General features: G+C 35.6%; 1 protein-coding gene across 6 annotated transcripts in view; it reads left to right on the top strand.

Moving 5' to 3' along the window:
- Positions 1–14,934, top strand: part of DCLK2 (doublecortin like kinase 2) — an 84,952-nt gene that overhangs the window by 48,359 nt on the left and 21,659 nt on the right. For all 6 annotated transcript variants that reach the window (XR_004750517.1, XR_004750516.1, XM_035325423.1 and 3 more), the window contains 3 exons: positions 9,040–9,112; positions 10,335–10,443; positions 14,276–14,333. Coding sequence is in view for 4 of the 6 variants with exons in the window: in XM_035325423.1 (XP_035181314.1) it covers positions 9,040–9,112; positions 10,335–10,443; positions 14,276–14,333 (240 nt within the window). In the remaining 2 variants the exon portion in view is untranslated. The remainder of the gene's footprint in view (positions 1–9,039; positions 9,113–10,334; positions 10,444–14,275; positions 14,334–14,934) is intronic.

The following is a 14,934-nucleotide window of genomic DNA, read 5'->3' as shown; positions in this document are numbered from 1 at the left end:
TCAAAAATACTCAATTCCTTTACTAATGGAATGATGTATGACAGTAGCACTGAAGAATAGAAAGAGTTATAATTCTATAGGGCAGCAAGTATGATTGTTGAGTTAAGGTGGAGAAGAGAGCTGAAGTGAGATTTTTGTGTTTTGTCTTAAGCTTGTAGTATGAAACTCAGCTTAGGGAAGGTCAAGGTGGTGATGATGGCTTGAATATGTCAATTTATCCTTCAACTTTTCCATTGTTTTGTAGATTGCAGAAATTCCCTGAGTAATTTATATTCCCTTAGGCTATATAAATGTAATATCATCTTCTGGATACCTTACCATCTTGTAGCATTGATCAGAATTTCATTTGAAGCACCCCTCTTCATCCATGGCACACAATTTCACCACTTAATGCAATCTGAAAGGCATGTGAGGTGTTCCTTTGGGAGCATCCTGTTGTCTGGCAGCTTTTTCTCTGAGTTGCACCAAAAGAGTTCTCTTCCTCTCCTACTTAAAAAATGGCAACAATTACAGTTCTTAGAGGCTGCTTTGAGCCTTTTGCTTGGTAAAATAAAAGGAATGGTCTGGAGCACAGCAGAGCTGCATTGTGCAGCTGTCCTTTCAAGGAGAATTTTCTTATGAAATCATCAATTGCAGCCTTTGTGGAAACGCACTAGATGCTTCTTTTTCTGATTATTCTGATCAAGTAATAGCTCCCACTGGTGAACACAACAGTTGTGAAGAGGCTGTACATTCTGCAGAAAACTGTTGTCTTAATTAAGGGACTGGCAGAAGGACGTGATTTGAATAGTATTTAGTTTGGGGTTTTGACATGCTAATTGTTGCCACATCTTTGTCTGTTTTTCAAGGAGTATCACACTGGCGTCTGCCAGGCTTCTGTGATAATTTTGAGAAAAGATTTTGATTTACATGTTAAATTTCAATATATTTTTAGCTGTTTGGTTCACTGAAGCAATTTTGTGTTGATGACTACTACTATTCCGTAGCTACTCTTTGTCCAAAGCAACATAGATTGGTCTTTCCCTTTTAAAGCACTTTCAAGAGCAGCAATAGTTCAGACATTGAAAATTATAACTCTGGTCTTAGAATTTGTCTGGATAGCTCTCATATAAAATTTACACTAAGCTCTCAGCTTGTCGGTGCTATATTTAACATATGCTCTTTTTTCTTTCTTTAGTGAAACTTTAAGTTTAGAAACTAGATAATTTGGTTCATTTTTTTCCTGCACTGTCTAGTCTGCTTTTAGCAGATTAGAGCTCCATTAAGAAGCAGATAATTCTGTTAGTAACAAGCGATTTTCAGCAAAGCGGACATGTCCTATTTCCCCTTCACTGTCAACCTCACTGAAGTAAGCTGTTGTACATTTTCATTTTGGAATTTCATTGGTGCTAGGTATTAATGAGTTTTCATGTCAACTCATTCCTCTATGGCCAAAGAAAACATCAAAAACCAATTAATCATCTTGGACCTGAAGTAGTGGGTACCTCTTGTTTTATCCCACTGGGGTGCATCTTTTCAGTAGGAGGATCCCAGCTGCACTCCTGAGATTAAAGACAGAGAACGTTAGCTGGTGAATCTCAGGATAAATTCCAAAAGGATCAAGTGCACCATACAGTTTCTTGTCTAGAACATAACATTCTAGAAGTAATATTTTTGTATTACTTAATCAACATAAAACCAGTAACATGGAAAGAATAGTTTTATGCAAAACCAGATTGTTTTAAGAAAGCCAATATTATATTTGTAGGATTGATCTTGATCATCAGTCTATTGAGAAAAACAGAGAAAATAGAGATCAAGTTTAATATTTTGAGATTATTGCTTTACTCTATTGTTAAAGAATTCCTTGTTGCTAAGACTGCATCACTGTACAGACAAGTAGCCTGGCTTCCTGCACTTATTTAAAGAAGGTGCCATGACTGCAGTTGAATGAAAATTTAGATATAAATAAATACTGTGGCAGACAGTGAAGCAATAAAATATATTTCTGAGATTTTTGGCTTTGAAAATGCAGTATTGTGGCTGCCTTGTTATTTAGACAGCATACATGTTTATTTTTGTAGAGCATGAAACAGGAACACTTAGAAAAATGTTAAAAATACAATTTTATGTGAGCTTGAGTTAGCAGGAAAATGGAATGAATCTTGTACAGAGCAGGCCACCAGAGCAGCTACACAGAAACTGTCCTTTATAAACAATGTTGCATGGAAAGACAGAGAAAAATAGCATACATGACTATAGATTAGAAGCTGACTAAGTTGTTTGAAGATCAGCCTAGAGCAAGCTGCTAGTGCTAGGTATCAAGGCAGTAAACTTATAAAAGATACTGATTGTAAAAGCAATTTTTTTTCTCAGTCTCAGACATCACATCTTACATCATATTCTCTGCATGCCACTTTTCCTTTAAAGTAAAGTCTTTTCAGTCCCCAAGGATTCCTTCTGCTTTACAGCACTTTATCAGAAGTGGTATGCTCAGGCATAGAATCTCCTTGCAGGAAACAGTCCTGATGAATAGCCTATCTTTTAAGAGAAGGGCTTTCCTTCTGCCTCTTTTTCACTCTCCAGATAGAGTATCCTTGTACTATTAATTGTTCAGTACATACAGTAGGCCAGTGTGCTGTTCAATATCCCAGTTTTGCAGAAGTGTTTAAAATGATTTTACTGGAGTCTGAGGTGACATTGAAGTCCCAAGAATTTATGCTATGGTTGCAGAATAAGAAAAACTACAGAATTTCCCCACAACCCCAAATAAATGCCCTTATCCTAGTAAGTGAAAATATGGATATTGTCTCTTGAGTACAGATGAGTAAATAAATAAGGATACTCATTAAAGAAGCACACACAGTTGTGTGCTGCTATGTATTTTTGTTATTATTTTTAACCACACAATTTTAGCCCATTACTAAGCATTTGACTTTGCAGAGATTTTGTTTCAAGGTAAGGATTCAAATATAAAAGCTAATGGGTAAGGGCATGAAATAAATGACTGCTCTGTATGATAAGCATTTCTGAGCTAATGTGCTGAGCTTTTTATCTTTCTATTAAGTTTTCTATGGAGATAATTTGTTCATGGATTAAGAAATAATAGTAATACTGCATTAGTTGGCACAGGACAAATGACTGAGGAGTCCTTTTTCTATTCTGTAGACAGGTGACAGTTGAATGGTTTAGTGCTTTTATTTGGTTCTGTGTGTTTATAGAGCCAAATATGTAATGCCGTTAGGGGTTACTGAGCACGATTTGTACCATAAAAATGATCAGTTACTGGATTATGTATGAGATTTTGAAAAATGGTGTTGCAATATTTTTATGCTTACTTGAATGCATTTTGTTGTTCCCTCTTGAAAATAAGTACCATGAAGTCTTGTCATCTCTTTAAAGAAATAAAACTGTACTAATAAAGAAGCTTTACATTTAAGGCGTTTCTTAGAAACCTAATGCTAAATAGTAGTTTTTGAATTAGTCTCAGTATTACTTTTTTGACTGATTGACCAAATGACCAAAGTGAAAGGGTATTAAAACCCAATCCGACAAATAACATAAGCACTCGCTTAACTTTAAGCTATTGATTAGTCCTGTTTACTTGAGACAGTTAATGTACTTAAACATGTGCTTAAGTGATTTGAGGGATTAGTACCTTACCTTCATCAAGGCTTTAATCTTCAGTACTGTACACATGTCTATCTGTTAGCAATTGCATCTTAAGAATATTTACAAGGAATTATCCAACCTTGGCAACAGCAGAGGAGGAATTCTTTACCCGTTGCCTTTGGTGAAGTTACAATTCACCATCCTTCTTGCTCATAGAGTTGATGAAAAGAGTTGGATAATCTCTGCTGGAAGGGAAACTGATGTTTTGCACTCAGTGTTAAGTCCTCTCACCTCTGTCTTGGGTTCACTAAAAGCTTTACATAATAGGACAAAACTCAAAATCTCTTCAGGAGGAAGGGTAAATCTTGGCATGATTCTTCAGTGTTTCCAGAGCCAAGAAACAAAATGTATGACATAACAGATATGAAATACCATGTACGCTCAAATTAATGCTAGCAAAATCACTAAGTGTTAATTGGCTATTTTATTGTTACAGGTATAGCTCCTTGATATAGGTGGGCTACTAGTGATGTTGAGTTTCACTTAAGAAGTTCTTGTATATAGTTTCTGTCTTAGAGATTTTGTTAGTATTGAGCATTATAATAAATACCAACAATATCTAACTAGAAATACTGATTATATAAATATGGTTTCATTTGTTTCAAAATATCCTGTTGCCCTTTTTTACCACAGCTTTTCACAGATGAGTTAGTGACACTGTGAAAGTGTTCCCAGATTTCACAGAATACTTCTGCAAATAGTTATTTCACAGTTTCACTAAAATATTTGTAGTCTACAGTTAGATTCATCAGCAATTTTAATTCTTTCATGAAGACAGAGAAAGCTTCTTTGAGAATATCAAGTTTTTCTAAAGGCTTGAGAGTTGACATTCTCTTCTTAGCTGTCAGTTGAAAGACTACCTCAGCAATGCCAGATCAGAACTTGAGAAAAAGTTAACAATATTAGACTTTTGCTCAGTTTGGACAGATAGACTCGGAATATTACAGGACCTTGAAATATTAGTAATAATATTTGTGTATTTCTGACTGGAATTTTCTAAACAGAAGGGTGTGGGGGACAAAGGCAGTACATTTAGCGTATATCAGACATAGTATGAGGCTGTTGAACAACCATTAGAGGTCTGACTGAGGTCAAGGAAGCACTTGCATGTACACGTGCAGGACTTTTGTATACCTAGCTACATGATGGCAAAAAGTCCTCCATTTCTATCCAGACATGCAAAATAGACCTTTAGGTGGAAAGCTGTAACATTACAGAAAAACATGCTCTAGAAGGCACCATCTAATATAGTTGCAAGAAGCTGCCCATTCAATATGTAAAAAAGCCCAAAACATTCCCACAAATACCTGTCACAGACACTGAGTGCAAAGGTTTGTCAAATAAGGTACCATTCTACTTCAAGAGAATATGGGTTTATCCCATGTGTAGCCCTCCTTGACTCTTGTGAGATAAAAAATGAAATCCCACCAGATGTATAGTTATATGGGTTTACTTTCTTATCTCCCTCCACCTTTCCATTTTAAATACAAACACTAGATTTACACTTTTTGTGATGCATGGTGCTGTTTTGACTCAAAAGACTTATTAAAAGTCATCGGTACTGGACCAGTAGATGCAGCTTAATTAAAATGAAGACTGACAAGCTGCTGTTTTTTTCACTCCTGAGTCATAGACTCAAATTCCAAATCAGATCTTAAGGGACCCCAGTCAGTCCTTCGTTGCTACTTATCAATCACATTACATTTGCATACTCAGTTCAGTTCATGCTCTTGGACTCTGTGATGGTTTAAAGGCTTTTATAGGTTTTGCTTGATCTTTTTTTGTTCTTTTGATTTCTTATCATTAACTTAAAAGTAGAGAACCTGATAGAATATCTGGCAGGATGCAGCTGTCTGGCACCAATAGACACAGCATACTTAGACATAGACATATGTCTAAAAAAAAATCCTACAGTGCTTTAATTAGTATTTATCTGTTACATATTAGAAATAGGTGTTCTACTGTGAATGAAGTAATAATGTTGTTTAGAGGGTCATTAAACAGGAGAATTCCCCTGTGGACAGGATTGGTTATTAGTCATACAGAATTTAGACTTTCTCTGTAGAGAAAATTTTTGTTGTTGTTTTTTCACCATGTTAGGATTCAAACTTCTTAAAGCACAAATTATATTTTGAGTCAAATTATATATCTGGACAGCATGCTAGAAATTTCTTCTATAAAAGTATTTCATTCCTTTAAATAGGTTTAAAGATAGTTTTGCCTACTTGGATACCAGAACTAGCTTGAATAATACAGAATTTTTAACAGATTGGATATTAGCAGAGATGAAAGGGAGAATGCTAAATGCCAGTTGGTTAGTTAATGTCAAGGTACAGTATCCATGTTAGGTACTAGAGTAGATGTATTATATTTATGGATATGACAAAAATAGTGTGTTTCTGAGAAAACCATGTGTCATATTGGTAAACCTGGTGACATGCGCCACAGTCAGTCTATATAAAATAGTGTAGAGTATAGAGAAAAGTATTGAATATTTTTGTGAATCTGAAAAAAAAAAAAGTTTCCACAGAAGTCATCTCAGTGTATTTCTGTGTGGAAAAACAAAACATAACAATACAATTGGGCAGGTTTGCTTGCAACCTTTTATAGCATATTTAATTACTCTGTAAATTAATTTGCAACTAGTTTTGAAAACTATGTGTTCACTGAGATGTTATCAGTATCTGTAACAATTGTATTGCATTGTGCATTTGGCTCTGGCTGTGCTGTTGAAACGAATTACTTGTGGGGAGACAACCTGAGGGAAGTAAAGGCAATAACTGATATGTATTGTATTGCATAATGCATAGTTAATAATAAACACCACACAAGCGACTATCAGCATTAGGTGTTCATGGCCAGAAGCATCCCCATTCTGAGGTGACTGGCTTATTTTGAAAAGGTGTTGCTGCTCTAAATTACTACGGGAGCTTTTGAAAACAAGAAGTCAAATTCTGCCTCAGGTTTGAGTTTTCTAGGATTTGCACATGAATGAGAAGGTAGATTTAAGTCCTGTGCACTCTGAATTTATCATGTGTAAGGGGAGCAGTATTGAAAGAGAGCAGTAGTGCTGTGTGGACTGGAATAAAGGAGAAAGAATTGTTTCCAAGTCTAATCTGCAGTGTGATCATAGATTCCATCCATATTCACTAGTACAATATCAAAGCAGTGTGTATCCTCATCTCCTTGCTAGTTTGGGGATGACTAGTGAACCAGTCAAGTGGGATACCAACAGTGGAAGATACTCCAAATACTACATGTCTGGCTACTTAAATGATTAGAAATTACTTTCTTAATAATATGTACTTAATTATGTGTCACTTGTTACCAATTCTGACCTCTTCCCAACCTTTTCTAGCTAATCGAGCACCTCACAGACATCTTGATAATTTATTTCTACTGTGCTATGACACAGGAGCGAAATACTAGTCTGGTTTTGCTGCTGAGAAACTGAGACCCTCAGACCCACAGCTTCCAAATAACAGATAGTGTGGATTTGCCCTCACCTCTAGAACCATGAGGTAAATTATTGGCAGAGCTAAATTCAACCTACTGTTTCAGGTTCTGATCCAGCACCTCTGCCACAACAGTAGCAATAAACTTCTTCCTTTTCCTATCCCTCTTAACTTTTTTTCCTGCTCCTATTTACTTCCTTCTTGTAAACAGTGTGGCAAGAAGGAATGTGCCCAGTCAATTTCTAACCTGATTACAAGGATGAAGGAAGTTGGAAATGCGGGCTAGGTATTCCCTTATATTGTCACTCACTCAAAATCCCAAACAGTCATCAGCAAAAATATTAGTGATTTAATGCTTTGCAGTGATCTCTTCTGTTATCCCTGCTTCATGCTTGAAGAAGATGTGACTGGTGGGTTAAGAAACTGACTCATAAATTTGCATCAGTGTCTTTTAACCCAGTTGTCCTTGCTCCTGGTCCTTGTTAAACAAATAGATTGTTTAGAAATATGGCTACATTAACATAGCCTGGTTTATGTTTTTAGCAGTGAGGAGTAGTAGTAGCTGCCTGGTTGCTGCTTGTTGCTACTTCTATGCCAAATGCTGGTAAACAACATTGTTTTACTGGTTCTGCAACATTACATTGTACAGCTTCTAGTTACTGTACCTTTCGCTGATCTGGTAGCTCAGCTGCCACTAGAAACTTAAGCATTCATTAGCATTTCATGAGCCTTTAGACAATATCCCTATCTGTCAATTCAGTTCTTTCATTGACAATAGTGTTAATGATTTAAAATATTCTGCAGTGTAACCAGACAATGTCAGCTAAAATGGGAAATGCTGCATTTGCATTCCCGGTATCACGAAAAGCCATTTCCACAGACACTGAGCTTAAGGCAGAGAAGCATTTTAATCCTTGATGTGGTGAGCAGTGAGAACTATTATACTAGCCCATGAAGAAAACAAGGTATTGGAACTCAACAGAACAGCAAGAAATGCTACATAGAGAAGTACATTTATAGTATAAAATACATTTAATAGAATTTATTAAATTACTAAACTACACTTAGCTGTAATGGGAGAGCTTATAAAAACAGTGGTGCATAGAATAGATCCAGCTAAGTTGCTAGTGCAGCAAAAGCAATTTTCTTCAGACTTCATCCTTCAAAATCAGTTAGATACTTGTTTTTTAACACAGACACCTAACGTGAAGTTCTTGTAGATCCTTGAGTCTTTACATCCATAATAACCTGAAGTATAAACTGCTAAATTGTCAAGCAAATCTGACAATCATACATGTTCTAGGCCACATATACCAAAATTCTGTACTTTAAATGGCCATGCAAGCATTTCTAGATCACTTTCCTAGTGTGCTTCAGTGCTAATCTGAAGAGGGCATGGATTGATGGAGTTCAGTTAAGGAAACCTCTGACACTGCCATCTGTGACATAGATGTGGTAGAATACAGCACGAGACTGTGTGCTTGTGGCTCTGGCCACTCAGTAGTTGTCTGGAGATGGCTGTTTCTGGGTTTGAATCTATGGCTTATTTAAAAATGTATTTTAACCAGTACACAGTGTATTGTAATGATATTGTTCCACGGAATGAGGAGGGAAATGTTTGTGCAGTGGGAGGAAATTTTCTTTGCTGTTTATAGGCTTGCTGAAATGTGTTCGACTATTTATGTAAACAGGAATATCAAGGCTGCATCTCAAGTTGGTGAAAGTGTCACTGATGTATTATAATGAAGATGAACTGTGAGAAAGCAAGAGTAAAAATAAGATGGAAATGGAAAAGTAAACTGACTCCGTATAGTCAGGTGTTTTTAGGGTTTTTGTAAATTTGTAAATTTGCTGTTGTTTTCTCTAAATTTCTCCCCATTGCCTTGCAATTACTTTACCATGGGAAATAACAAGATCTTATATACTTCCATAGATCCCTCCACATGGTGGATCTTCTTCCAATGTAAATGGTATACCCGAGTCACTCCGTTGCCAGAGTCCTGAAGGTAAGACACCAACAATTACTTTCCTTGCAAATTTTTTTCTCTAAGTAACAGTTGCTTTAACAATGTCAGATGGTTTCCAGTGTCTTCAAAACACTTTTTGTTCTGAGATACCTGATACCCTATTAACAGCCAATCAGAAAAATTTTAATTGCATTTACTACATTAAGGCCGTAAAGCTAGAAAATATTTTTTTTTTTTTTGTCAAATAGTAGCATATTACCAGATCCCCCTCTTCACTAGTCACTCTTGAGAATTTGAGTGATTTTGAACATGACTTGTAGGGCATCACCAGAAATGTGTTATGGCTGGCTTGAGAGTGAGGTTCTCTTCAAAACTGCACGTGGTGCTTCAGGTAGAATCACTAGGCCTGTCAGCTGACCTTAGCTAAACTTAACCTTTAGTTCCTTAGCTCTTTAAATCGATGTTACTTATTTTTTTAAAAAAATATTTTAAAGTCTTTTTTCATTTAAAAATACTAAAATAAGCAGTTATCAAATTTACATTTTGGATTTTTCAGAAACAGCTAAGTGAACTTGAAGAAGTTCAACATTTGGTGCTTTCTAAAAGTGATGAAAGACTTGGTGCCTCTGAATCACTATTTAATTCCCTTTATTGTTGATTTATTTTTGTTGGCATCATCTTTCACGGAATAAGCGATGTAGGAATCACCTTTCCTATTCAGTGGTAGAGGTCTTATAGCCACATTAAAAGAAACAAAAAAGTGTAGCAGATGATTTCATCATGGCAATGGTAGAGCCTGGTTTATTTTTTTTTAAAAAAAAGGAAAAAATAATTGGACTAGATTATGCACTTTATTAAATAAAGAAAAAGGTATTTTTATTTGCCATTTTGTTTTTTATGTGCTTTGTAGATGAATCTTATTTGCATTTTTGCTTTCAGTATGCAAAAATATCAAAAAGATACTTCAAAAAATATTTTGTGTTCAGAAAATATTCTGTGTTCATTACTTTTAAAGTACATCCACACACAAAGTAATATTTGATTTATGTGTTCAAAGGTCAGACAACTCTGATTAGCCTTATCTTGTTCATTGTTATGTTCTTAGGTCTTATAAAAATAAGAGAATAAGCTGTGAGGAAAACAGCTTACTTTTCACTTCTGTTTTGTGTTTATGAGTTCTTATTTTGTATCTGCTTATGGCGGATACATTACATACTGCTGACACCTCTCTTCCTTCGTTACTGACCTTGCTTTTTTGCAGGTGTGAATGGAAACAAGTGCTCAGTGTCATCCACAATTCTAGAGAAGTATAAAGTTGGAAAGGTGATTGGTGATGGCAATTTTGCTGTTGTGAAGGAGTGCATAGAACGGTGAGTAAGGAAAATGTTCAGTAATGCTCTTTATTTTACTGGATAAAGCTGTGTATTAGCATAATTGCATGGAAAATATGATGAGGTGAATACAAAGAGCAGTTGCAAAGATATGCCTACGCTTCAGGAGGTCTAGACATAGCACAACACATAGAGCTCTCTATGTATTATTCCAGCAAAGGAATATGAGAGCAGCAGTGGAACATGGCTTTTTAATCCCCCAAATTAAGGAGGTATTACCTTCTAATGGAAGCTCTTAAGGGAAACCATATACATCTTCAAGAAACTCCCTCACATCACAGGTAAGGCTGTTGTGGCTGGCAGGAAATTTTATGCGGAATCTTCCAGAGCACCTCAGCTCTGCCTCAGCAGTTCTGCTGCTGTAATATCCTACTGCCTGCTGCCTAAATGATTTTTCACAGCTTTAGGTAATACTGTGAGCAAAGTATTTTTAAAGGCATACAGTCGGTGGCAGTTAGCCTGTGCTATTGACTCCCTTTTGCTTGCTTGTTTGGTGAGATAGTGTGTTGAGGAGCCAGGGACTTCAATCAGTCTTTCAGTATTCCAGACTCTGAAATATTATTGTGCACGAGTTCTCTTGGGGTAGGTAGGATACCTATACAGACCTGTGCTGTATTACTGCTCTTCCCCTGCAAGCTTTGTGTCACACTTTGCTGCTGGTGTAAACATAGCAGACGATGTGACTATCGCTTTCTCAGTTTATATTTTAGAACCACCTTCTGCTATCTTCATCACTCCAAGAGTTATGTCAGCTTCTTAAATATTATGAGGAGTCTCCAACTTGACTACAAGCACCAGGCAAATTCAGCAAATGTCTGTAAAAACTATAGAACTTACAGGAACAGTTTCTATTATTTGATCTCTGTCTGATGGTTTTCTTGAAAAGAAACATAATTATGAATGGAAACAACTCATTCCAGTCTAGCAGATCATAGCTTCATATACAGACACTCTTGCCAAGTCATCCAAATGAGCCAAAAGGGTTAGGCAGTAAGGCTGAACATGCTGAACATAGATGTATGGTTCTTACAGTCCCTAGTGTTTTGCAGCCATTACTGTTTTTCCTCAAGAGAAAGGTTTGTTGATACTGTATTTGATATATTTCTCTCCATTACTGAGAATAATATTGGCAGATGATATGCAACACAAATATAATACTTCCTCCTGGTTTATAGCAACAAATGATGATCATTATTTTTAATACTTTTTTGAGAAGGTGATATACTAGCATCCAAGGTTTATATATTAAAGAATAAAGACTGAGGTGGAAGCTTCTAGAGATACTAGCTGATTACAGTACTGATTAAAAAAAAAAAAAAAAAGTGACTAACAGTCATCTGAGTATGCTACAGGTACTGTTCCAAACAAGTTCCTATTGCACGTGCAGGTTTAAGATAACACTTCTTGTCAGTGTCAACATCTAGATTCCACGGTGTTAATGTTTCTTTTTTTGGAATGGTTTCTACCAAGAAACTGTGATTCCTGACAAGTGGTACCACATCAAAGTAGAATCATTTCCCTACTGTATTAAAAACTGCAGGTCTGTTACAAAAATTGTGAGAAGGCAGGATAGCCAGCTGTGTTGAAAATTGATTTCTGTCCATTTTGTCTTGCAAGATGCTACACATAAGAGGCTTGAGAGAAACTAAGTGAATGATGCTTCACAGTGTCTTCCCACACACTGTAAGGCTGGCCACAAATCCTTTGTTATCCACAGAGTGAACAACATTCATAAAATATATCAGGTTAAATGCATAAGATAACATAAGTTAATATTTCTAGGAATAACTGCTATGCGTTTTGGAAATCACATAAGTTCCACTGAAAATGGGACATGGGCTGCTAAGTCATTTGGGTTTCTAAATGTCATCTGTGTGTTTTGGAATGAGAGGATTGGGCTAGAAAGACAACCTTCCAATTAAAAACATGAAAAGTAAAATTTAAACTTGAAGACCTAGTTTTGTATATGATCCTACCTTTATATTTAGTGAAGCATTATTAAATGAATTTTATATAAAATAAATATATTGCAATTGTTGCTAACAATGACAGGGGAAATGCCAACTATAAATTCTCATTTTAAAAAAAAATCTTTTTAATTATTATATTTAATTTCTCATAGTGCTGTGCTTGGAAGCCTCAGTTGTAAAGCCAGGATCCCATTATATCAGCTGTTCTACAAAAAGAATTAAATGGTCTCTTTTGCAAAGGGTGCCTATATGTCTATATATGAAGACATGAGTCAACAGATGGATACTGACAGCTAGATAGAAGAATGCCAGATACCTGTCAGACAATACTGGTCAATATGATAGGCAGTGATATCTGCACACAAATTGTGTCGCTGATATCCTTTTTTTTTTTCCTTAGGTGTTATCATAAAGGACGTTTGCAGAAGGGATTTGAAATTGGTTAATGAATTGGCTTTGTGAATGTTAACTCCTCTTTCTACACAGTGTAAAGGCTGAAGGTTTCTTAAGTGGGTTTTGCTGATCAGTTGTTTGCAGACTTTCAGATAATGCACTTAATTTAGTGTAACATAAATTGCGATTTTGAATTATACACTGTATTCATAGTAGATTTTACATCAGGTCTGTAAGAGGATAGCATTTCACAGATACCACTTAGATAGCACTTCTATCTAAATACTGCATCAGGTTGTAACTATGACAACCTAGCAGATACAGCTGCACTGTGAGAGCAGAAATTCTGTACTGCATCTTTTCAATAATGGATAATTTGAATGTGAAACATTAACCCTGTTCCTTTTTTGTAAAGTAGTCATTTTGATTAGCTGTCTCTAATGCAAAAAAAGTATAGTGAGAATTAAACTGTAAGCTTTTAAATGTACCTGATTTTTCCTTTTGTAATTGCCTCCATTTTTATTTATTTATTTATTTATTTTTACCATACAGGTTAGTGCCATTCTGAGGGACCCTGGAGTCTCTTGGTACTAATACAAAACAATGTAGTAGCAATAGGACATTTTCTTTTCATTTTAACTCATCCTTAATATAAGTAGTAATGTCATCTTTTTTTTGTTTGTTTGTTTGTTTTGCGTGTGTGTGTCCGTTTTTTTTAAAGAAGTCAGTCACTTGTGCTTTTTTCTCATTATTCCCCTTCTGAAGAAATGTAGAACATTTTTATTGCTTAAAGGGGCAAAAAGCAAAATAGAGCTCCTTCTTACTGGGAGAGTATTTACTGAAAATAGTCATCCTTTTTACTTTGTATATAACCACCTTCTCAAATGTCCTGTCACTTTAGATACTTGCTATAGAGTTCCATAGAATGCTGAATAAAAATAGAGAATGAATGAAATAGAAAAGGACAAAATTAGCACCCAATAAATCCAGCAGGATTTTAGACTAGTCTGTAATAAAACAGAAGGCCTTAGCTCTACTGAATCCTACTGAATTTTTCCAGTAGGGTATCAGTTTTTCTTCTGCTCACTTACACATAAACATGCATGATTTTATCTTTAAAGCCTACAAGTTGAACAAAGCTAAGTGGAAGGCTTAAGACAAATTTTGCATGTTGCATTAAAGAAGTGAGAGAGAGTTGTGCTAGGTCACAGAAGAATGAATTGCAGCTGGAGCCTGGGATTAATACACAAAGTGAGCCAGGTTGTGGTAGTCAGGGAAACAGCAGGCACAAATGTTGCTGAGAAAATGAAAAACAAAATCAAGTCAATTCTGTGAATTTTCTGTCAGCAATCTCCATGGGTCAAGGCATTAAGATCTATATTCTTAGAGATAATGCCACAAAATGTTGACTGGTTTCTGATTGACTGTTCTCATATTTTTCTTGCTAGATCCACAGGAAAGGAGTTTGCGCTGAAGATCATCGACAAGACTAAATGTTGTGGAAAGGTAGCGTACAATTTACATGCATAAGAATAATGGCAGAAACAGCACGAGCAGCTGCTCATTAGTCATAAATGGTGGGTGTGTTTGGGTTTTCTGACTGTCTGTTTAATAGGGTGATGATATTCCATCCAAGAAGCAAAGTAGTGAGTGTTAGTCTGCTAGATTATAAAGTAAAAAAAAAAAAAACAACAACAAAAAACCACCAAATTGTCCTCATATTTATTAAACTAACAAAGAAAATGCCAATATTTGTCCAAAGTGAAATCAGAAGAGAAATTGATGAAATATAGCCTGATGATTTTGATCTGTAAAACATGAGAGGAAATTTGCTGCTATATCTGTATTTATATAATTCCCTTCCCTCTCTGCCTCTTACTTTTATCTTTTTACGGCTATACATATTCCTTTTATATACAGAATATATATTTGGAAAGAAATTTTCTCAACCATTTCTTTCTGTTTATTTAGTTTCACATCCTTTAGAACAAAGATCTCTTAACAAGAGAATTCTTTATGCTTTATTTTTAATACATTTTAAAAAGACAAAAATTGTCTCTGCAACAGAAGAGCATGTTACGTAATGGAAGTAAGTATCCTAGAGTTT

The sequence above is a fragment of the Oxyura jamaicensis genome, chromosome 4 (genome assembly GCF_011077185.1).
Source record: "Oxyura jamaicensis isolate SHBP4307 breed ruddy duck chromosome 4, BPBGC_Ojam_1.0, whole genome shotgun sequence".
NCBI classification, from domain to species: Eukaryota; Metazoa; Chordata; class Aves; order Anseriformes; family Anatidae; genus Oxyura; species Oxyura jamaicensis.
This window is presented reverse-complemented; position numbering and strand designations above follow the sequence as displayed.